This window comes from Rhipicephalus sanguineus, chromosome 5, assembly GCF_013339695.2.
Source record: "Rhipicephalus sanguineus isolate Rsan-2018 chromosome 5, BIME_Rsan_1.4, whole genome shotgun sequence".
NCBI lineage: Eukaryota > Metazoa > Arthropoda > Arachnida > Ixodida > Ixodidae > Rhipicephalus > Rhipicephalus sanguineus.
In genome coordinates this window covers 157,538,825-157,561,707 of record NC_051180.1, presented here as the reverse complement: position 1 = coordinate 157,561,707, position 22,883 = coordinate 157,538,825, and the positions used below count along the sequence as shown (strand labels likewise).

At 48.2% G+C, this 22,883-nt stretch overlaps 1 protein-coding gene across 1 annotated transcript in view; it reads right to left on the bottom strand.

The window, feature by feature from the left end:
* LOC125758465 (uncharacterized) overlaps positions 1-22,883 on the bottom strand; it is a 100,055-nt gene that overhangs the window by 22,188 nt on the left and 54,984 nt on the right. Inside the window, exons 3-4 of the mRNA XM_049415765.1 lie at positions 14,095-14,174; positions 723-791 (exon numbers count right to left, since the gene is read on the bottom strand). Coding sequence (XP_049271722.1) covers positions 723-791; positions 14,095-14,174 — 149 coding nt within the window. The remainder of the gene's footprint in view (positions 1-722; positions 792-14,094; positions 14,175-22,883) is intronic.

The window sequence follows — 22,883 nt, the reverse complement described above, 5'->3', positions numbered from 1 at the left end:
AGCTAACAGGAAGATCACATCTTGGCCGGGCTAGATATGCGACGGGAAACGCGACGCGCGTTGTGTCTCCCCTCCAATATGGCCGTGATTTCTCACGGTTCGAGTGGAGAACGCGGTGTGACAGCCAGGCCAATGACTGGGAGTTGGTCAGGCGCGCGTAGCAGACCTATTTTTAATATGAATGGATGCTATGAGCGAGGCTTGGACTAAAGCCGCCAGCTCGCGGTGTAAAAGGTTGGCAAAACTGCACTTCTTTTGGAAAGGCGCCGAATGGAACGGCTATAGCAACAGTGCAATGGCGCATTGCCAGAGCTAAACGCGGAGGCTACGCATCACTTTACTGTGTGGCTACCAGCAGCCGACACTACCCCGCTAACCAAGAGCACTCTGAGAGCAAATTGTGAGAGATAAAGGGCGCGTTCGTGAGGCCTGCCGCTTGTGTGGCCGTGGCGCAGTGGTTAGAGCGTGCATCAGATATCGTCGCGGACGGAGAAGTCGTAGGTTTGACTAGCGTTTACGGAAATTTTTCATCTTCGTTTTTTTGGCTTTGCCGCCTGATTGCGCGCATTTTGTTGACGCATTTCCGTGACGGAAATATGTATGAAAGTCTTGGTGGACCCCGACATCAAACAATTTCGTGATAAAAAGTTTAAGAAGATGCTTCTTCCTAGCACGTAAGTTGATTGTTCATCACGAAAGTTCTTCGCGAAAATTCCTCTTACCTCGTTTCATAATGGCACAACCTTCATAGCGGTCCCAATAAATCATCTCGTAGCTGTCGTCTTCATGAACTAAAGCAAGGGTAATACATACGCGAAATGAGAAGGAAGTATAACTCAGCTTTCTTTAGGCTACAAAGCATGTATTTTTCCCTATACCTTTTGCCAGCCGACCCCAATAGTTTATTTATGTTATATTTTTCTAATTCATTCTTTTTGAACAGGAATGTTTGTTGAGCGTCGTCTAAAAATTGGGAAACCGGGAAGTCATTGAACAAGTTACTCGTATGCAAAATTTTGAACATCTTATTGTTGCAGTAGATCAATTTGATGCGCTGTGTCTGTTCTATTATGTGCAGGCCCTGCTGTTAAAGACTTCAGAATATCGCCTGACGATGCGCCGTTAAGAAATAATGCAAAACTGCAGACGATTTCAATTTTGCCTAATACGATATACTGGAGCGTGTTTTCCTATGATGACGTATATCTTAGAGGCACATATTTTTATTTTTTCAGTTTCAGCTGTTGGTTTTATAATTTGTTTTCTATTGCGCTAGTTTGCCCGATGGCATCAATACACATTGCACAAAGTTGTGCCACTCTGTTTCCTCCTGCAGTCATTTACTATTGTTGTTTATATGTCTTAGTTATACAGTGAAACCTCGGTGATACGAATCTCACAGGACCACCAAAAATATTCGTATCATCCAAAATTCGTATCACCAGTGAGCATGGAAAATTAGCATGCCACCAACGAAAGCTGAAGTACGTTTTCATTTATTCTCTTTCAGGGCCGCAGCAACGTCAGGAAGAACCCTGAATGATTGTCAGTCAAGGTTTTAGATGTCTGCAATCATACCGGAACTCGTAAAAATACGGTCCGTGCACGCGTATTTAATTAATGAACCAGGTGCCGTGTCACCCGCGAGAGAGTAGCCTCTTCCAAATTTTAGTACACTTTTTTGCATGACACCGGAGTACTGAATCGAAAGTAATAAAAAAAGCACTTTGATGCGATGGATCAAGTCCACGAAATTACAGAACCACGGTCCTGTGTTATGGTTTTGTTATCGCGGAGGTGTTGGGGATATTTTTGGGAGATTTACGGCCGTGCCCGCACAAGCGTAACCTCAACGGTCGCGCATGTTGACGTTGTGAGGCCTGACTCCTTCGCCAAGACCGTCCTCGCCTTCTTTCGGTCCTCGTCCACCTTTCATAGGATGTGTGATGCAGGAGACAGGCACGTCTAAACGCAGTACAAAGACATCAGCCCACGTCAGCGCGTTAGAAAAAAAAGCATGGGGCTAATGTCCTCTGTAGTCTAAACGCGAAGGATCACGGAGGCACGTAATAGCCTTAAAGATTCGCGCACACAATCTCGGAGGCCGTGACGCGTCTCTGAAACTTTATTCTGACCGTAAGAAAAGCGTTTTTCTTAAACCGTGATTCTGACGATTTGGTGGTGCGACGCACATGCCCACGCTTGCGTCGCCGCGCTCGCACGCATAGAGTTTCCCCTACAATACTTACTAGAGGGAACTCTGGCGCTAGTGTCTATGGGAGCTGCAATGCATCGCGCTTCAGCCAGCATGGGAATCATGGGTAGTACACGGATTTGACTAAACTTCGTTCTTTCGGCTCCGTTTAGCTCCGCGTCGCCTGCATCCGCTTTGTCACAAAACGAAGTTCAGCAAAAATCAGCAGTTTCACTTCACCACTTTAACTTCTTTAGGCTCACCGATTCAAATCTGGTCACGAAGTTCACAACGATCCATTCTTTTATCCGAAAGAAAACCAAAACATAGCAATAAACAGAGCCACAAGTGCGTTCGAAGCCCACAAGCACGAAGACTAGGCAAATCCGTGTACTACCCATCATTCCCATGGTGGCTGAACGATCGCAGCGCCAGAGTTCCCTCTAGGTCATTTTAGGAAACTCTATGCTCGCACGTACTTGGCGCGTCTTCCGCGACAGCGCGGACAGCACCTCTTCGCACGTGGGCGGTAGCGTAAGTTCGTATCAAACGTCGCTGGGTTAAAATCGGTTCGCAGCAACCGTATTCCATTACATTGCAGGCGAATGGCCTTGGCCGTGACCAACGAAAAATTCGTATCACCCCGAAATTCCTATGACCTCTGATCGTATCACCGAGGTTTCACTGTATTCTGGTTCGTCGGTGCAAACTACAGTTATTTAAAACTACCTATTATTTATCTTCTTTTTTTATTTACACACTTATAAACTTTTTATTTTGTATTCCGGCAGCGAAGTTTTCAGAGTAATGTAGCCAGTACCTGAAAAAGAAGAGCGTCGCGTCGCTAGAGGCGCCCGAGTCAGGATGTGTCGCTGTTCTCATTCGATCGGTTATGGCGACAGACAACGACACTCTACCCCAAAAGAAGGCCCTAATAATGACCTTCAAATAAGACCGCAATCCTAAAATCGGCGCATTGAAAACTACCATGCTCTCGTGGACATGCAGTTTAGCATTTGCGCGTGGCCTGGGAGGTATAGATTCTAACTGATCAACAATCCCAAGGCCTGATGGCACATGCGCCATAGCGAAAACGTAAGCCAGAAGTGTGGCCTCTTATTAGCCCGCCATAAACATATTGAGGCCGTTTACTGCAGAAATCGCGTAAGAAACGTCGTGATTTAGTACGCCTAAGACATAGCCATAGGTAGTTTGAGGGGGGGGGGGGTGTTCAGTATCGCCGCTTAAAATCATTTTTCATTTGTTATATTTTATGTCAAGTATATATAGCATACCCTTACACATACAAGCATACGCGCAAACATGCAATAGGTGGTCGGCTTTCCCAAGACAAAATTGTACTTACGCCACCGTAACGCGCACACACTTTCAAAACATGTTCAAGCGTGCTTTGTGATACGAAGCAAATAGAAGGAGGAAAATAATAGAAAGCTCGCTTCTTCGTTACACACAACCTAATGACCCGAACAGCGAACGAACCCGATGAAGTCATAAGGGACAATATTTGTAGTTCTAACTGTATTGCAGTAATTACGACATAAATATAAAATAATTAGAGGATGAGAAAACGACTTGCAGTCGGTGAGTAATGCCTGTCTGTCTGTCTATCTATCTATCTATCTATCTATCTATCTATCTATCTATCTATCTATCTATCTATCTATCTATCTATCTATCTATCTATCTATCTATCTATCTATCTATCTATCTATCTATCTATCTATCTATCTATCAATATATTGTAGGGTGTAGCGGCTGCGGTTAGCCCTGAACCCTTAAGGGATGAGACCGATACACAAAGGGGCACATCTTTACTGCATCGAGTCTCGCCGCAACTGCCCGCTGCCAGCGGCTGCTGAGCGCGAGCTGCGAGCGCGCCATCGTCCATCGTTCTCCTCTTCTACGGTCAGCACACTTACAGCCACCGCTCCTATACTGCCCCCTTCCCTCGGCGAAAGCGGGGGAGAAGGACGTGGGCTACTTAGCGCCAGTAGCCCGCGCAACTATCCTGGCTACTCTTGGCCACGGCGGACAGCGCGTGGCGTACACGACCACACGCCGGCACGGGTCGTCCACCACGTCACCAAGCTCCCGGAGTTGTCCGTGGCAACTGGAGACTCCGCTATCACTTTCGATTCAGCGGTCGTCGGAGCAGTCGCCTTGCTGCCACTGTCTGTGATTGGCTCATCCTGCATGTTGTTGGCCTCCGGTTCCTCCTTGTGATCGGCGTTGGCATCCTCAGAATCTTCTTGCCGTGCCTCGCCTGCATCGTCGTCGTTATTCACCTCGTCCTTCTCGTCCTTCTTCTCTATGCTGCCTGCTGACCCATCCTCGTAGACGGCTGTCGTCAAAACCTCCTCAGCAGAGGCGACTACTTCTTCCTACTCCTCCTAACTCTCTTCCTTCTTATTGCGCTTGGAGGCCGCACCCTTCATGGCCCCGCGTGCTGGCTTGGCACGCGGGGTCATGAAGGGGTCTTCCGTGCAGGCTGCCGTCCAGCGGGAGCAGCCGTGGTGCACCGTGTCTGCGAGCGTGTGCGCCTGCAGCCACTATCTGGGACGCTGCTTTCCTTGTGCCCCAGTTCCCTGAGAAGGGCCTCGCCCTCCTTGGCGGCCGCCTCCAGGCTGTGCACGCGACGCGCAACCGCTGAGTTGGTCCCACACTGGGGACGCGTCCTGGCCGGTTCAGCCTTGGCCTTCTTGGCGGGTGGAGCAGCATCCCCCTTGGTCTCTTCCTCCTCCTTGGTGTCTGCGGCAGGCTTCTCCACCTCGGCCTTCGTCTCTTCCTCAGTGCGATCTTCCCTCTCGCTGTCCGGGTTGGGTTCAGACATGTTTGCGCGAACGTGTGCCACTGCGTCCACAACGATCGCCTCGTCCACGATCGCCTTGTTCTCCTTGGCCCCCACACCACCGAGCTGTTCGTCGTGGGTTCTCTTTTTCTTCCTTTTCCGCCTCTTTTTCGTCTTCTCCGCCTTTCCATCTTTTGCTTCTCGCCCTCCAAGATCTTTTGTCGCACCGTCCAGTTCTCGCATGCTGGCGTCGTCCCGGAAATCAACCAGCACAAATCCAGAGCCCACCTTGTCTTCAGCTGGCTCGTCTCCTTCCTCGCGAAACTCCTCAGCGATCTCCTCGTCCGCCTTCGGTGCCATGTCGTGACACGCTCCTTCTGAATGGGACTCGCCATGCGGGCTCTCTTTGATGCCGACCTCGAGATTTGCTCCGTTGCACTCTCTTTCGCCGTCCTGGGAGTCCTCGCCCTCGTTCTCGGCGATCTCCTCGTCCGTCGCTGTGTACTCCTCGCCGATCACGTTCCTTTCGCCCTCGTTGGAGGACGATGCGTTGCCACCGCCTCGCTTGTCGTCCCGCGGAGCCGGCCCGCCGCACGAGCCCGCACGAGCCTCGACGCCGACCTCATCAGCGCACGCATCATCGCCGCCTTCGTCGTCGGCCCCAGGTGCCGCCTCGCCACAGCCTCCATGGCCTGCGCGGGCAGCTGGACGCCGAGGTGAGCACGGAGGTGCTCGAGGGCGATGATGGCACGCCGCTGCTCGTAGTGGGTCATTCTCCCGGAAAGGCAGAGGCGCATGAGTGTCTCGACCGGCTGATGTGTGAGGACCAAGTCGTAGACTCCGTAGGCGGCCATATCCAGGAACGCTCGTTTCAGCGCCCATAGCTCCTCGAAGGCGATATCGCCGTGCAGGGGGCCGAAGTCAGGGGCTGGTGGGATACGGCGTACGTTGATCGGGCAGAGCATAACGGGACGAGGTCCTTCCCGTTGGGCGCCAGATGTAGGGTTTTGCGGCTGCGGTTAGCCCTGAACCCTTTATGGATGAGGACGAACACAAAGGGTCGTATCTTTGCTGCATCGAGCCTCGGCCGCAACTGTCCGCTGCCAGCGGCTGCTGAGCGCGAGCTGCGAGCGCGCGATCGTCCATTGTTCTTTTCTTCTACGGTCAGCACGCTTGCAGCCGCCGCTCCCTTACTATCTATCTATCTATCTATCTATCTATCTATCTATCTATCTATCTATCTATCTATCTATCTATCTATCTATCTATCTATCTATCTATCTATCTATCTATCTATCTATCTATCTATCAACTATCTATCTATCTAATCTATCTATCTATCTATCTATCTATCTATCTATCTATCTATCTATCTATCTGTCTGCTTCTTTGTGCTTCCATGGTCGCTTTGTATCACACACTTGTAAGCTACGTCATCCAGTGGATTAAAAAAAAACGTCGTGATATCATGGTTGTCCTTCTATTACAGTGCTGAATACGAGAATGTACATCAGAAAAGTCTAGGTGCTAAATTTGCAGTTGAGAATAGACGGACACCCGCAGAACTACCTGCAACTGCGCGATGGGTGGCGAACCATGTACCGCCGCAAGACAGTGACATATGCGTGTCGGAAGGTCAGGACACTCTTTAACGCGGTAAGCACCCTAACAGTGTTGTGACTATAGGTAATGTTGCTGCTCATCTCACAGACAATGAACTATGCGTTGTACCTTCAGATAAAAAGGGAGAGTTCGCAGTTTGGTCGCGAGGTCTATTTCGAAAAAGCCCATCATGACATTTCTTCCGTCTCTCATGTGTGCGAAGGCATCAACCTGGCTGAAGTCGGACCTAGGGGAGGCATAACATTTATGTTCTGACCTAGATTTGACAGTGTGCTCGCAAAAAATTAGGAAAAGTGATACACTGGCCCTGAACATGTTCTTTTCAGCCAAGGCACACAAGGAAGGTGTGCTTTTCAGGACAGTCGTTTCAGAAAGAAGTTCCTGGTAAAATAAACTAGGGTGGTTTCTGCAAGGTTTTTCCCGGTTGATGACCCTTTCAGAATTCAAAATTCTATAGAAGACGTTGAATTTCCGAAGCAGCAGTCGGACATATAGTTGAGGGCTTTTAGACTTGATATAAAGTACCTCTATTACTTCTTTACTCACAAAGACGTGCTAAGTGCACAGTAGCTTCTACTGACATGACACTTTGGAACGTTGCCGTTTCTGAATACTCGTGTGTAACTTCTGAAGGGCTAGACCTCTTATCTTTGTACCTCACGTGAACTTTAGTAGAAGGCAACGAGAGCATATACATACAAAAAAGGTGTCTCAATGGGGTAATCAATAGCCCCCTTTCTGAGCAACCTGTTAGCAAAATGCTAAAACTTTAACGCAAAACCCGCATTTCCCCGAAGGGGAGTATGAGGAAGTGCGAAGCACGGGGTGATGCTATGAGGGGGCGCGCGCGACTAAACTGCAGAGCCGAGCGAAGGAGACGGCAGCGAGAGAGCACGCGCCAGCCGACCCACGGAGGTCTGGCCGTTTTTAAGTGCAAAGCACTTTTACTGATGATGATGATCTGTCTTCCGAACTCGTTCCAAAGAACCCGCAACGCGTTCAACTTGTTGGCGGCGTTGCGCACGCCCGAGATGGGGCTCAGGTTGTTGTCGAACCACAGTCGATCGCACACCGCGCAGCTATATCCGAAGCTGCGTCCGGCCGATCGAATTCGAGGGCCCGCGCTCGCTCACGCATCGCGCGTCCCCGCGCCAGATCGGCTTCGGGGTGCTCGGCTCGCTTCGCACGCTTTCGTTCGGCGTCTCGCCGCCGGCCTTCATCACCACAGGCAATGCGCGGGGCGCGCGCAGCCACGGAGCGGAGGGCGGAGCGCGCGCAGTCACGTGGGGCGTGACGTCGCTGCGCCGTTGCTACAGACGCTCCTCTCCGCTCCTCGCGCCGTTGCTATGGGACGGCGGATTCAGGGTCGCTTATAAAGTGCATTCGCACTTAAAAAACGAGCACGGCGGACAAAGAAACGACGAGGACAAGCGCTAACTTCGAACTGTCGTTTTTATTAAAGCAGCACCCACATATATACCTGCCACATGTGATTACACAGATATCAGTCAACGCAAAGGGAACACCTAAATAAAAAGCACCAAAACTACGCAGGACCTACACGTGTGGGTGAATTTAAGTAATCTAGTTCCTTTTTTGTTAGTGCGATGGATGGCTTGCTGATGCAGTTTTCATTAGCAATCGCTGCCGCCTCAATGATGAGCCTGGTGCTATCCTTAGAGTGAGATGCCAACACTGTTTTACTGTCAAATAAAGGCACGCATTCGCATTCCGCGCACTGAGCCGCTAGGAAACCATCTCTGCCTTTTTCTCACTTTCTGATTGTGCTCGAGCAATCTCACATTCAGGCATCTGCCTGTCTGTCCGACGTAACTTTGACCACAAGGCAAAGGTATGTGATACACTACGCCCTTCACACATTCGACAAAGTCATTTCGGTGCCTAACATTACAGCTGTTGGAAGGCCTTCCTATCCTACTGTTTCTGGCACACAACTGCGACAACTTATTAGGCGCTGAAAACACAACTGATATCCCCGCTCTTTGAGCAATCTTTTTCAGATTGTGTGATACACCATGCAGGTATTGAGTCACAGCCACCTTCTTACGAACTGTTGCCTGCGAATCGGTGCATGTGTCACTGTTCCTCAAACGCTTTCGGAGATATGAGCCTCGTGCGAAAAACCCTTTGTTGCCTTTTGCCTCTGCACACAGCAAGCTTGTCAAGCGCAGAATTGCTCGTGCCTGTCTACACAACGCTTTGACCAAGTCTTGCTACCATTCGGTGCAAGAAAGCTTCTGCGGGCAGATTGCCCGCTTGAAGGCAGCTGGTTATCCACGTCACCTGCTGGTATCTGTTTCAGAGAAGCTCCGAAAGTGTTTGAAGAACAGTGACACGTGCACCGATTCGCAGGCAACACTTCGTAGTCGTAGGAAGGTGGCTGTGATTCCATACCTGCATGGTATATCACACAATCTGAAAAAGATTTGTCAGGAGGCGGGGATATCAGTTGTGTTTTCAGCGCCTAATAAGTTGTTGCAGTGGTGTGCCAGAACCATTCCGGTAGGAAGGCCTTCCAACAGCTGTAAAGTTAGGCACCGAAATGAATTGTCGAATGTGTGAAGGGCGTAGTGTATCACATACCATTGTCTTGTGGTCAAAGTTACGTCGGACAGACAGGCAGATGCCTGAATGTCAGATTACTCGAGCACAATCTGAAAGTGAAAAAAGGCAGTGATGGTTTCTTAGCGGCTCATTGCGCGGAATGCAAATGCGTGCCTTTATGTGACAGTACAACGGTGGGGCTTTTCGATTTTTCACTTCTGGTTACCCGCGGGCTGCCAGAGCCAGGCAGAGCGCGCTCGATTTTCTCGGGTTGCTCCGACCCCCCCCCCCCCCCCCCCCCCCCCCCGGTTGGCGTTCGTTTTTCTCGGGTTGGATGGTTCTGGCCACCCGCAGGGAGCCCCAGGGTCGCCAGAAGCTTCCAGGACAATTTATTCGTGGAAGCTCTCTGGAAGGTTTCGGGCTAGCAGACGCCTAAAACAGACGATACGCGCTCGCCTCCATCTTTGTGAGGACTCGACGGATTGCAATGCGGGCGCTTGGGGGCTACACACCTTCGCTTGTGCTTACGCTCGGCGCCGTTCCTCCATGCGAGATGGCGCGATTACGAGTGGCGGCGAACATTTGAAGCTAATGTTTATTGCTTTTCTGATATGCCCCGTGAAGTTTCCTTCCGTGACCAACGCGGCGAACTATCGCGTTCTAACTAAAGTTATGTACACGTTCGTACGCACGCATGGAGACCCCTTTCGAGTTTATTTTTTCGTAGTAGTATTCGATTGTGGTCTCGTGTGTGCTTTCTGTGAACTTAGCGAAGACGATTGCGATCGAACTAGCTATTTCGCTCCGTCGTGTGTTTGCGTGCGTGAACCCCGTCAGAACATAACTATTTCAACTAGGTCTTCGATGTTTCGATGTTGATAAAATGCAATGATTGGTTAAAAGCGATCGCGACATTGTTTTTTGTGTGATGCTTCTTGGTCGCGAACGGCGTGCGATCGTACTTCGATCTACGGGCCACTATATGAGGTACGGTATTATGTTATGCTACGACGCGTCAATGTGAAAAAACGGAGATGAATTCAGATATGTATACATTCTTTTGTTGCTTATTTCACCGTCGGCTTTGTCTTTTTCCACCTCTTAGTAATAATGCCATGCAGTATGTACGCGGTAATCACCTAGTAGCTCAAATATAAGCTGAGCTACATGAGATTTTTGGAGCGCCACTTAGGACTGGAAAAAAGGCTCAGGCAACATCTGCCAAAACGAGTCGAAGACGCGTCAAACAGAAGTTTATTTTAGATATAACGCGCACTCGTGGTACCGATACCGCCGCATGTCTCAAGTTATGATAAAACGCAAGCTGGTCAACGCGTGTGTGCGACGTAGTACGCGATAGATCCTCGAGCTCTTTTGGGGACACGATCACTTTCGTGAGATTTTCGCGTCGTGTTGTGCAGCGACTGTTACATGTACTAAGCAGACGTGAGCTGGTTAAGCAGTTAGAAGCGCGGCAGCTCACCTTGCATCGCTTTCGTGGCGCCGTGCGCCAGCTGGCTGTTTTGTTCGCGGACGGGGCGAGTTGCACATGATCTTGCGAACATACGTGATCGTATCCCAAATTGGTATGCTCGAGAATATCACTTCAGCTCTTCAGCAAACCTAGCCACATATTTTCAAGCGGGCATGCAGGAAAAACCAACGCGCACGCGGCGCAAAGTTTCGTTTGCTACCACGGCGGTAGCGTTTGTTTACGTTTACGCTGGCTGTCCCAGCGTTCGATTTTCGAATCTTCGGTCAGCTTCCGGTTGTCTTGGGCTTCCCACACACGTGACTAAGACGCTGTTTCCTGTCCCGACCGGAACTAGCTAGCTGACCCTCTTGCTAGCTCTGGCTGCCGGCGAACTGCCAGAAGTCCGAAAATCGAAGATCCCCAGTGTTGGCATCTCACCCTAAGGATGACACCAGGCTCATCATTGAGGCAGCAGCGATTGCTAATGGAAACTGCATCAGCAAGCCATCCATCGTATTAACAAAAAAGGAACTAGATTACTTAAATTGACCCGCATGTGTAGATCCTGCGTATATTCTGCTTTTTATTTAGGTGTTCCCTTTTGCGTTGACTGATATCTGTGTAATCACATGTGACAGGTATAAATGTGTGTGTTGCTTTAATAAAAACGATAGTTGGAAGCTAGCGCTTGTCCTCGTCGTTTCTTTGCCCGCTGTGCTCGTTTTGCGCTAAAGTTTTAGCATTATAGAATACCAACTAGCCCGCTCCCACACCTTGCTTCTGTTAGCGAAATTGGATAGGGCGTTGAATGAACGGCTGAGAGAATTATCCGTCATAACAACTTTCAGATATGTGCGTGGTTTATAGAGCGCAGCTTTTTTTTTTTTATTGGGCGCAGCTTTTAGGCGCCCGTTCCTGCGTTGAGCGGCGTCGCTGTTGGCGTCAGCGGCGTAACCGATGGGGCGAACGAGGACTAAAAAGAGCAAACGCAGAGTCTGTCGTAATCACGATCCACTGGCCTCTAACCTCGTTTTCTGCCTCTGGCACGCGCGTTGGTCCCACATTCGCATGCAGGGCTTGCACGTGCACTGCGGCTGGCTTCGCTTGTCGTAACAGGGCTGTCGGCGTTTTGCTTATTTCTCGGCGCCTCTAATGCACAAAGTGGTGTGTGTGTAGTACTCGAGCGCTAACAGCTTCTGTGGCAATATGTAACGATTGTTGCATTGCTACAACGGCGGATAGCCAAAACTTCAAACACAGTTGACATTGCGCCAACACGAAGCTGCGCTCAGAATTCACGTTAGGCAGTATCGTAATCATCGGTGAATCGTTTTGACAAGTATAAAATGTGATTCACCAATGCTTCATCCGCAAGTCGCGCAGTTATAGAGACTTTTCGCCAGTGCCTGAGTCCGCTCGTGGTGACCTACGAGATACTGATGAGAACAACATCTGCTTCCTATGTCTTATTATTTCCTTCTCAGAGGACCACACGTGGTGGCGTTACGAGCCCCTATAGCAGAAGGCTGTTGTTCCGTTCACATTGGCTCATAGTAAATTAGGAAAGACAGCTATGGTATAGTCGAGTTTTCCAAGAACCCTGGAGAGGCCCTGCCAACACGCCTCGGAACCCGTCTCCAGGCACAGTCAAAACGCCTAGAAGAAGCAGGGCACCCACGCCCGTTGCTTGTTTCTGTAGCTGATGCAATGCACAGAAAAAGGAAACGTATTGGCATCGATGGCGACGCAGAACAAACGGCTTGTGAAAAGCGAGACAGGTTGGCCTTCATACCATAGAAGCAATCTGTGTCTCAATGTCTTAAGAAAATAGGACAACGTGGTAACCTGAAAGCTGTTCTTCGGCGCTCCCGACAAGTTGTCCTAGCTGGTAAATTTGTTCTGACCCCTAAAGAGACGCGGGGAACAATGTGTTACGAACACAGAACACAGATTGTTGAGTGTGTGCAAGGCGTTGTGTACAGGATCCCCTTGTCTTACGGGCCGTGTTACGTGTGCCAGATGGGCAGATGCCTAAACGAGCGTTTACGTGAGCGTGCGAGCAATGCACGTAATGGTAAAGGCTTCTTTGCATTGCATCTTAGCACGTATGGGTGCATTCCACCGTTCCAGTGGACCACGGTTGTCGATAAGGTGAAGGATGAGCGAGCAATCCCATAATCAGTGAGGCTGCCCAGAGGGTGCAAAAGGGGACCGGGTGCGTAAGCAAACCGTTGGTTGCGCTGTCTCACAGGAAGCTCTGTTTCTTGGAGTGATGTTGTTTGCGCAGCAGGCCACTGTGATTGTTAATACTTTTTTTGCTGCTTTCGTGTCGGTGTTCTTTTTTTTTTTCGGACTTTTTTAAGTGTTGCCGCAAATACTTCCATGGCGCATTCATGTAAATAAAATTTTAATTGAAAGCGAGCGTCGCTTCTCCTGGGAGCTTGGTTTTCGTCGCAGTGCTTTGTTGCGCTATTTAGCTTCAGTGTGAATACCCACTAGCCCAATCAGCTTTTTTAGTAACGGCATTGGGGAGGCCGCGTGTAGGGCACTGCCGAGGAGCAACACAAACATCAATACAAGTAATGACCACCGATATAGAGGAAGTGTGTGTGTGTGTGTGTCTGTGTGTGTGTTTGTGTGTGTGCTTGCTTCATTTTGTTACGATGACCGCCGCCATGACTCAAGGCAATATGTGCCTGTACCTCTCTCCAAAATTCTGTGTTACCTGTGAGTCGTGTACTACACAGCTTCGCTGGCCATCCACATTCATGGAGGGGAATTGTTCATGATTTTTATTATTGTTCCTGCGTTTTGACTTTCATCTACTTGTTGCCCAATGGCTCTCTGTACGTGATTGTGCTTTCTTGCAGCTCCGGTTAGGCATTTCATTGCAGGCTTTATTCTTTTAATCCACGAATTCAAAATTACCGCGAGAAATGATGTGAATGGTGAGGAATGATTATACACACCATTTCCTCCGTAAATCGGAGCTATTATGAAGGAGTTGCTCTAGCACGTGAGGAGGCCCAGAAGAAAATCTTCTTGTGTTACTCACCAAAAACATAGGCGTAAAACAGGGCGTGAAACATAGGCTTTAGCGAGCCTTCGCGAATCATTGTGATAAGCTGCATTGTTTAATTTAAGCCGAAAGCGAGTCTTTTTACTTCAAGCTCACCAACGCACTTGCGTCGCGTGTTAACGTCTCACCCTCTAATCGACAACCGACGGGTTCATGACTGTATCACCAAGGCAGCTTGTATAAGCGTAAAACGTCACAAGGTTCAACAGAATTTTTCGTTGTCATAGACAGGGCCATGCGATAATATTTTTATCGAACGGCCGTGTCATAGGTTATGTTCATGCTCTATTGCGTGTTTCGTTGAAAAAATGTTTACGACATCAATTACATGGTGTACAAACGAAGCTTACATGATGACCACAGTTTCAGCCTAGGCCCTCTTGTGTTATTTTTCTCTGGATAGAGGTATCCTTTAAGAGTTTCCGATTTCCTGAAAAAAAAAAAAAAACAACGGACGAAAGTCCATGTTAGCGACATAAAGGGAAAGGTGATCTTGTAGACTGATTTCTTATTGGGAGTTTTTCTTCCACTGAAAATAATTTAGAGAACCTGTTACTATGGTTGAAACGTACAAATCCTATGGCCCATAATGCCACCAGCAAAATATTTGCGAGTACCAGTGCTTTCGAGATGTCAGTGGATCATATACTGGTTAACACCTCTCATATGTCCTAAATTCTTTTGCTTATATATCTTTGCGTTAAATTCGCTAGCAAATGTAGAAATGAAATAAGTGGTTGTTAAGCTAAGTTACGTCGAACTCCTACTTAAGAGCGTTCGCTGTAGTTTTATGGCATATATTCAGGTGTATTGGATAGTATTCAAATGCTAAGTACACAACGTAACAGCTAGATTTTCGTGGAGCTTCGCTAGTGTGTTCAGGAATGCTTCATGCAGGCGTTCGAGACACAGTGCCTTCAGAAGTGCTGATATTTCCCCCGAGTCGAATATTTCTTTTCATTCCCGACAAAATCATTACGAATGGGCCGTCGCTCGAATAAAAAATATGGCCTAATTCTTGAATGACAACCTTTGGTTAAGGTGCAAGGAAAGTTTTCATTATAACAAGAACTGCGCGAAAAAACCCGGACAAGGGAGGCGCAATCGCAGATTAAGTGAACTTTTATTGCGGGAAACACAAATAAAACAACATTGTACACAGGAACACGTGAACATTTACAGGTTGATTTTTGGTTAGCCTATCTCAAGTTTGTGCAACATAACCGATGGCCCAGTATCACAGATGTCACATTACTTAAGAATAAAAAACGCCTCTTTGAGGAGAAATGCTTGAGGCCAGTGTACTTGGTTTAGGTGCACTTTAAAGAACACCAGGTTCTGAAAACATCAGAAGCCCTCCTCTACAGCATCCCCCAATGACCATATTGGGGTTTTTGGACGTAAAATGTAAACATATATTTTCCTGATACAAATGTCACTAATACTTCTCGCGCGGTCCTATATTTAAGCCTTGACAGCACTTTCGCTTGATGAGCAGCGGGCGGTAATTGAAATTTTTGCAGTGTATTCACAAAATACACTACGGCTCATCCTTCAGTGATGCCCTGTGATCCACTATTCGGTTGATTGAACACCTCCCGATTTAACCGATATTACACTTTACAGAGGACTGAAAAAATAGGTAGACAGGGCGCTTTCCACAAGCAACCAACCAGTCTCTGTGGTACACGTCACAATCACATCACTCTTTTGTTTTATCTTCAAACTTCCTATACACTTCTGCACAGACGCCACCCAAGTTCTTCCTACACGAAACAAAAAACCGCCTTAACACTAAACGGCTTCCCACCTTTTTTGATGCATTGAGACAAGGCTTGAAAATACGGGATTCAGGCGACGGGTTTATTCTTATCACCGACCTCCCTAGTGACAACAACCTTTCGTTCCTGCTCTAGCTTCGTTATTTTTCACTGCGAGAGGTATGAGGGTAATTGAGCCTCCCGTTGCGACCCGTTGCTGCGTCAAACCACGGTGCTGTCTACACATAAAGACATGATAGTACGGCAAGTATCAGAGGCGTTCTTTATTCTTAATTATGATGACATGTGCTTTTATAAGCCACCGATTTTGGTGCACAAACTTCACAGAGTTCACAAACTTGCACAGACTGTCTAATCGCCAATCTGTAAATGTACCCGTGTTCATTTGTACCATGTTGTTTATATTTGTGTTTCCCCCAATAAACCTGCAGTTAGTCAGCGCTTCATCATGTGCCATCCCCGTCTACGCTTTTTTGCCCAGTTATCGTCGTAATGGATTACCAACTCACCCAGCGCGCAGTTCTTCGGTACTGCTGCTCATTGTCTAATAGCTGTTCTAATCCGACCAGATTACAGTCGCGCAGCTTCGAGTCGCTGTGCGCATCTTGTCTCTACACTCGGTGTTATTTGTTTGCGTTGTATGTTACGTTACCGCGGCGTATGTTTGAATCAGTATAGGCCATTTTATGTGTTTCGTATGTACAGAAAGAGCGTGTTTTCTTGAGCGATGCATTTCAGCTAAATAAGAGTAATGACTCGTAGACAGACAATCCTGCAACTGCAGTGTCAGTTTTACTAGCCACGCACTCCTAGAATATGTTAATGCGCAAGACGACAAAGTGAGGAGCAATGTGGGCTTCTGACTTCTTTTAGACGCCTTTCGAAGTGACGCCGTGAGCGCCTTTTGTTTTTTTTCTCCCTGTTTAAGGTCTTTGCCGTAATCTCTTCGCTTCCGCGTCTGCTCTGCTGCATATTCGCTCTCATCCCCATTCTCACCTGATGGTGGCAGAGAAATGCGTTCATCGTCAGCACCCTTTGCTCTTTACAGGACAGGATTGTACTTTCTGTCCTAAGATAGACAACCGCGATATGTGATGTTCGCGCAGAGCCGCACATGGTTTTAGTAATGGCCCATCCACAAGGCGAAACTACAAAAATGCTCTTCTGCTCTGCTGTTACCAACGAGGAGCTCTTACCGGTCTGTAGATAGACTGGTAAGAGACTGTAGACAGTCAGAACCATGCTTGAGGAGATTCGATAAAAATGGTGAACTAACTTGGGAGCTGCTCCGCGAAGTGTAAGTAATAAACAATTTGCAACATCACAATTGAGGTGGAAGGTGCGCAGTAGGCGAGGTACTGCCAAGTTATGCCGGTGACACACTGTACGCTAACGACGCAGCCGCAGTAGTACGAGCTTCGCCGCAGCCGTCGTCTAGAGGGTTTGGCAGCTCTACAAATGAGCTCTGACGGAGTCAACCAGCCGCCGTTCGCAGAAACGTCGCCTTACCACTAGAGGGAGCCGCGGATCTTCACAGCGAAACCCGGCGATGACGTGAAACGAATGGCTCAGTCACTATCACTCAGCGAGAGACCCAATCCAGCTCATAGAGTCGTGCTAACTAGTTGTCCCATGTGAGGCAGTTTCTAGTTTTCACAGCGTTAGTGTGACTTGGTAACCACTAAGACCAACCTTGGGCCAATTGGTAAAATTAGTTAAGCAATGCTTTGAAGTTCCAGCAACGAAAAGAAACGTCGGGTGAAGGTATTCTCGCAGTGATTTAAAGTCATCGGTTAGGCTTGGAGAACGTACGTTGGAGGGATTTGGGAGGAACCGATAAGAACATATATTTAAAAGAACCTGATTATCAGTCTAGGCGACGCGACAGTTCCAGAAACTAAGGTCCTTACAATGTCGTACTAAGGTTGCCCAGTTTTCATTCTTTCCTGAAACAAGTGAACAATGGAATATGCTTACCGATGATATAGTTTCTGTACCGAACTTTTTTTTGCCATATAGAACTTTTTATAATCATAGGTAAATATTACTTCGAGTGTCTTTATAATGGGATCTCCTACGCTTTGTTTTGAGTATGTTGTGCCTTTTACCCCGATGTGTGCATATGCTAGTTCTGATGTTTTTGATACTACTGATTTGTATAATTTTATTGCATCTTTACGTGTGTAAATAACCCCATATTATAATGCCCAACTCGGGCTCTGTGGGTGCTAGTAATAAATAAATAAATAAATAAGTAGTGAAAGTGTCCAGGTATGTGGACGCCGACATTGCAGAGGATGAAAAACTGGCCCACAGTCCCAGTCTGAAAGGTATTGCCATGACTTTGATCAATTTCTGATCGGCAAGGGCAGTCTGGGACGTGTGGTTGGCTTAACTAAACACTGTTGAAACTTTGAGGCTCTTAAATCTCCTTGTATCACTTCCAAGTTTAGACGCCTGGCCAACGTCACGACGACCGCTACGGCGGATGTTTGCTAAGAGTCACTACCCACCGATCTTTTATCATATTTCGTCTCATTGTAGGCGATAAAATTCGTCCTGCTACCGTGCAACCTGGAGACTCGCAGTGTAGTACACTGTCCACAAGCATCAATGCTGCGAGTTGTGGCGAGTGCGACTACTTCAACCACTGTCCACGGCTGAGGGCTCCACTACTAACGGTTCCTTACCTCGAGGAGCCTTGTGCGTCCCGCGAGAGTTATTTATACTTTTATTTACAAAATGCCTTACTGGACTCACAGAGTCATTGTATAGGGGAGGGAAGGGGTCAGATAAAAAAATTAAAAGGCAAAGTAGGTCGACATAAAAACCAGCGGGAAGGACACAATTGTAAAAACAAACTAGGTTAATCTGAGAGCAAGGGCAAGTACAACAATATAGGGAAGAGTGCAAAGCTAATGATATCAGACGTTAGATTACAAGACATGATTGAGCAAGTGTGAACCACAAGAAATGTAATGAATAGTATATTATACGTATGGAAGGCCTACGCAGCACGCAAATTGCCGGTATTTGCTAGGACAACGGCGCATAACAATCGAACCGTAAAGGGCTTTTAAAATACTCCGAGCTCAAAGATGACAGAGCGGTTTCTTTCTCGTCTTCTATAACCTGTGAGAAGGTTTCTGAAGACGACCCCTCATCTCCATGCACAAAATGATGTAAAATCAGTTGATCACGCACGATAGTCGTGTGAGATAAGGCACAACTGGCGTGTGACTGCAGGAAAAGCACGGTATGACACAATTTATGACTGATATGCCTCGTATATGGACTAATCGAGAGCTCATTTCTTCATGACGTGACGTGAACAGACTGCTGGCGTCACGAATTGTGCCAAGAGATGGGAAACACGAAGAGAGAGCTACGCGCTTATTCTTTGTTTCCAAATGTCCTTTGGGGGACCTTTAACATCATCGTCAAAAGGCTGAATAAAAATAAACGAAATGAGGGGATGTATGAATCATAGGAACAAACAGACCAGGTAAGTAGTGTCAATGAAATGGTTGAGTAAATGCTCGCAAACATTATTGTCATTATGCTGTAGGGGAATGCTGGCTTGAAGATCGTTCCACAGGCAAATGGCGCGCGGGGGTGACGAGAAGTTATATTAATTTTGATGCCGTAAAAGCGTTCATATGTAATATATGCAATATGTGAGGGGGACGTTGTAAGTGTGCTAGCGGGGACCCAGTGGTATCGGCGTATTTTTGACATAGAGATAAAATGGCAAGGTGGCGAGGGGTTGTTAAATGATGGAATGAATGTTCAAGCTTTAGTCGGGTTAAGCAGAGCTTCTCATCAAAATTTCCCGCGATCAAACGACAATCTCGGCTTTGTATCGATTTAAACTTTCTATTAAGTATTTTTGGTGAGGTGGCCAGATTGATGATCTGGTCACCTGACCAGATTGATGATGTGACCAGATTGATTATGTGGTCGAAAAATTGTCTTGTTCGCTTGTTTAGGTACGTCAGGAGTAATGCTTTGTATGATGCGACGATCAGTCCCTATTTATATGAAAGCATGTGCAGAAAAGTTGGTTATATCATCGACCCAAAAAATGTTTCCTGCAGGGGCATTGTCAGTATGTTTTTTCGGGGGGCGGGAGGCGCCTCTTGATCTGAAGGGGTGGGGGGGGGGGGGGGCAGGCAGATGTAGTTGAGTGCCATTTCGTGGTCTGTATGCCACACAAAAAATGAAAAAAATTCGGGGTGGTGGGGGGGGGGGGGCGGTGCGCCACTCCCTGGCTACGCCACTGGTTTGCTTTGAGATGAACGCCTAGATACATCTACCATGTGGTTCTAGCCACACGGTTACAGTAGCTACAACAGCCTAGCGCCATTGTTTGTTTTCAAGTAGGAACAGTGTGCTGCGTACCCTTACTACGCCGCAACATTCACTGTGATTCGTGGACGCAACGTGTGCTACCAATGCGGTGGTCACGGACACATTGTCCGGTTTTGCCGCATGAGATGTCGCCACACACGACCTTTTCCGAGCGTTTCGCGCCGTTTGAACTTCGAAGCCAACGGCCCGATCCGTAGTGACTCGCCTGCGTCTGTGTGGAGCTTGAAACCGCTTACTACCCGTCAGCGACGGTCATCATATCCACGACCCCGTTCGCTGCTTGCATCTCCACCAACGCGAAACCAGCCTGAGTGGTTTATGGAGGCGTGGATGTTGGAAGTGCGTGCTTGCCACCAAGTGTGCCTCGAGCAGTTTAGATTGATCAGAACAAGGTATATGTGCTCCTTTATCATGTTCCCATAGTGGCTTTGGTAGATACGGGCACTACGTTTTCTTTATTGAATTTAGTTATGTATCGGAAGCATAATTAAGATTTTGTGTTCTTGTGACAAACCTACTACATTCCTGGAAGTCAACGGCGCGGCTTTATGCCCACTTGGTGTAGCACTGTGTCTTTATGTGCTGCTCGCAAGGCATTCAAGGCGGAATTCGCATTCCTTGCTCATTCCACCCAACTCGTCCCTCTCGGCATTAACATTTTGCAAGAGTACCATGCGACTGTTGACTTTTGAGCAGGTGACGTTTTCTCGCGCGCTGTCGCCGAGCAGCCTCACTGCAGGAGAGACAACCTCGTTGTTGTTAAACATGATCTCCTACGGCGTGGTCCAGTGGCCGCGTGCTAGTCAATGGGTCGGAAGCCGACTGGAGTTCGAGCTGGCATTGTGATTCAGCCGTTGCCTTTACTAGCGTGCAGATTTATTAAAAAGATATCTGCGGCATTACGTGCCAAACATTGAGAGAGAGAGAGAGATAAGATTCTTTAATGAAATGCCCGGAGAGGTTAGCCTGGTTTGTCGCCTGGCTTGCTACTCCAGGTGTCGGGTGATTATGGTATATACAATGATCACATATACACCATATACACACAAATAGTACATACAGTCACAAACACAAATAAGAAGAGTCCTTCACAGGCTTTGGTTAAGCTGAGTGTTCCTCAAAAACTCCAACAGCGCTTTTGTGCTGCGCATCGGACAACTGTTGTCTTGCCACGGGCCGAGAAGGTGCCGCAGCTCCAAGCTCGTGCCGCGTTGCAAATGAAGTGCCTCCTTCAGAATCTGTCGTTCTGCGTCGTAATGGGAACAGTCGCAGAGTGCGTGCTTTAGGTCTTCCCGAGTGTTACATGTGGTGCACGTGGGTGAGTCCGACTGCCTGGTCTTGTGCTTGAAGTATTTCGTGTAGGCAACGTCGAGTCTCAGCCGGTGAATGCAAGTTTCATCTTGTCTGGTTAATCCCTGCGGCACATGAAAGCTACACGTCGGGTCTATTCTGTGCAGCGGTCCATACTGGTTGTTCGCATCGCTCCATATTGTTCTCTGCAGATTACGCGCGAACGCAGACACCAGAATCGCTGCGTCTTTTCTTGAAAAAGGAATTTCAATTTCCTCAGATGCTGTGTCATGCGCAGCTCTGACAGCGGAGTCAGCTCGAACATCCCATTCGATGCCGCAGTGAGCGGGCAGCCACTGCAGTACTACATCGTGGTGTAGTTCATGAGCATTATTGCCTAGGCGCCTGATGTCTAGGACTAGTTGGTCTTGCGTACGTGGAGATTTCAGGGACTGCAGTGCGGCTCGTGAGTCGGAGAATATCACCCGAGTCGGGTCTCTGATCTTTAATATATGCAGGCGCCCTCCGCAATGCAGCCAGCTCAGTAGCAGCGGCGGATGTACGGTGGCTGAGAGTGGCTGTGATGGTGACATTCGCCGACGGTATCCACACGCCTATAGCAGATGATCCATCTGTGACAGACCCATCTGTATAAACGTGACGGCGGGTTCTATAGTTGGTGTTGATCTGTTCAAGAGCAAAGTATGTCAACGCTGGCCCAGGTGTGTTTCTCTTGCTCTTGAACCCCGGCACTGTCGTGGCTATCGTCCAGGAAGGAAGCTGCCATGGAGGCCCCGACAATATCGACGGCTGTTCATACGTCGGGGGGAGTAACATTCGCACCTCAGAAATGCTGACTGAAGCAAGTGGATGATCTTGTACCCTTGCCGCAAAACGCAGACAGACTCGGAGGAACTCTTGCTTCATTAGCAGGGCAGCCGAAAGACGTTTGCTTTCTGTCAAGGTCCCGACTGTCGATGTATTTTTCGGTAAACCTAGGCACACCCTCAAGGCTTTGGCTTGCATGCTCGTGAGCACCTGAATATTTGATTTGGTGAGGCCCTGTAGTGCAGGAAGACTGTACCGCAGGAGACCTTCACATAATGCTGTATACATTCGCAGCAGTGCACTCACGGAGCAGCCTTCAGCTTTACTTGACATCATGCGGAAGATGTTCGCGTATGATGCGAGCTTCTCTTTTAGTGATCGAATGTGAGGAGACCACGTCATGGATCTGTCGAAGATCACTCCCAAGAATTTGTGACTTGACACGTATGGGATGTGAGAGCCCGCAATCTTTAACTTTTAGTGCGACATATCCCGTTTGGTAAAGGCAATGCCAAACATTGATATGATAATGAGGCACACAGTAGTGCAGAGTTCCAGAAATTTCGTCCTTTTGGTGTTCTTTAACGTGCACTGACATCGCACAATGCACGGGCGTCTGGCATTTCGCCTCCATTGAAATGCGACCTCCACGGCCGGCATCAACCCCACGAACCCGGGTCAGCAGCTGAGCACCGTAACCACTATGCCACCGAGGCGGACCAACTAGTGCGCAGAAAAACATTTTAGCTGCGAAGCATCTTATAGCGGAGTTCAAACCGGTGGTGGTGGTGGTGGTGTGCGGCGTTACCACCCTTACTGCGCATGCACATACCCCCTCCACACACCTCCTTTTCACTCCCCCTCACCAT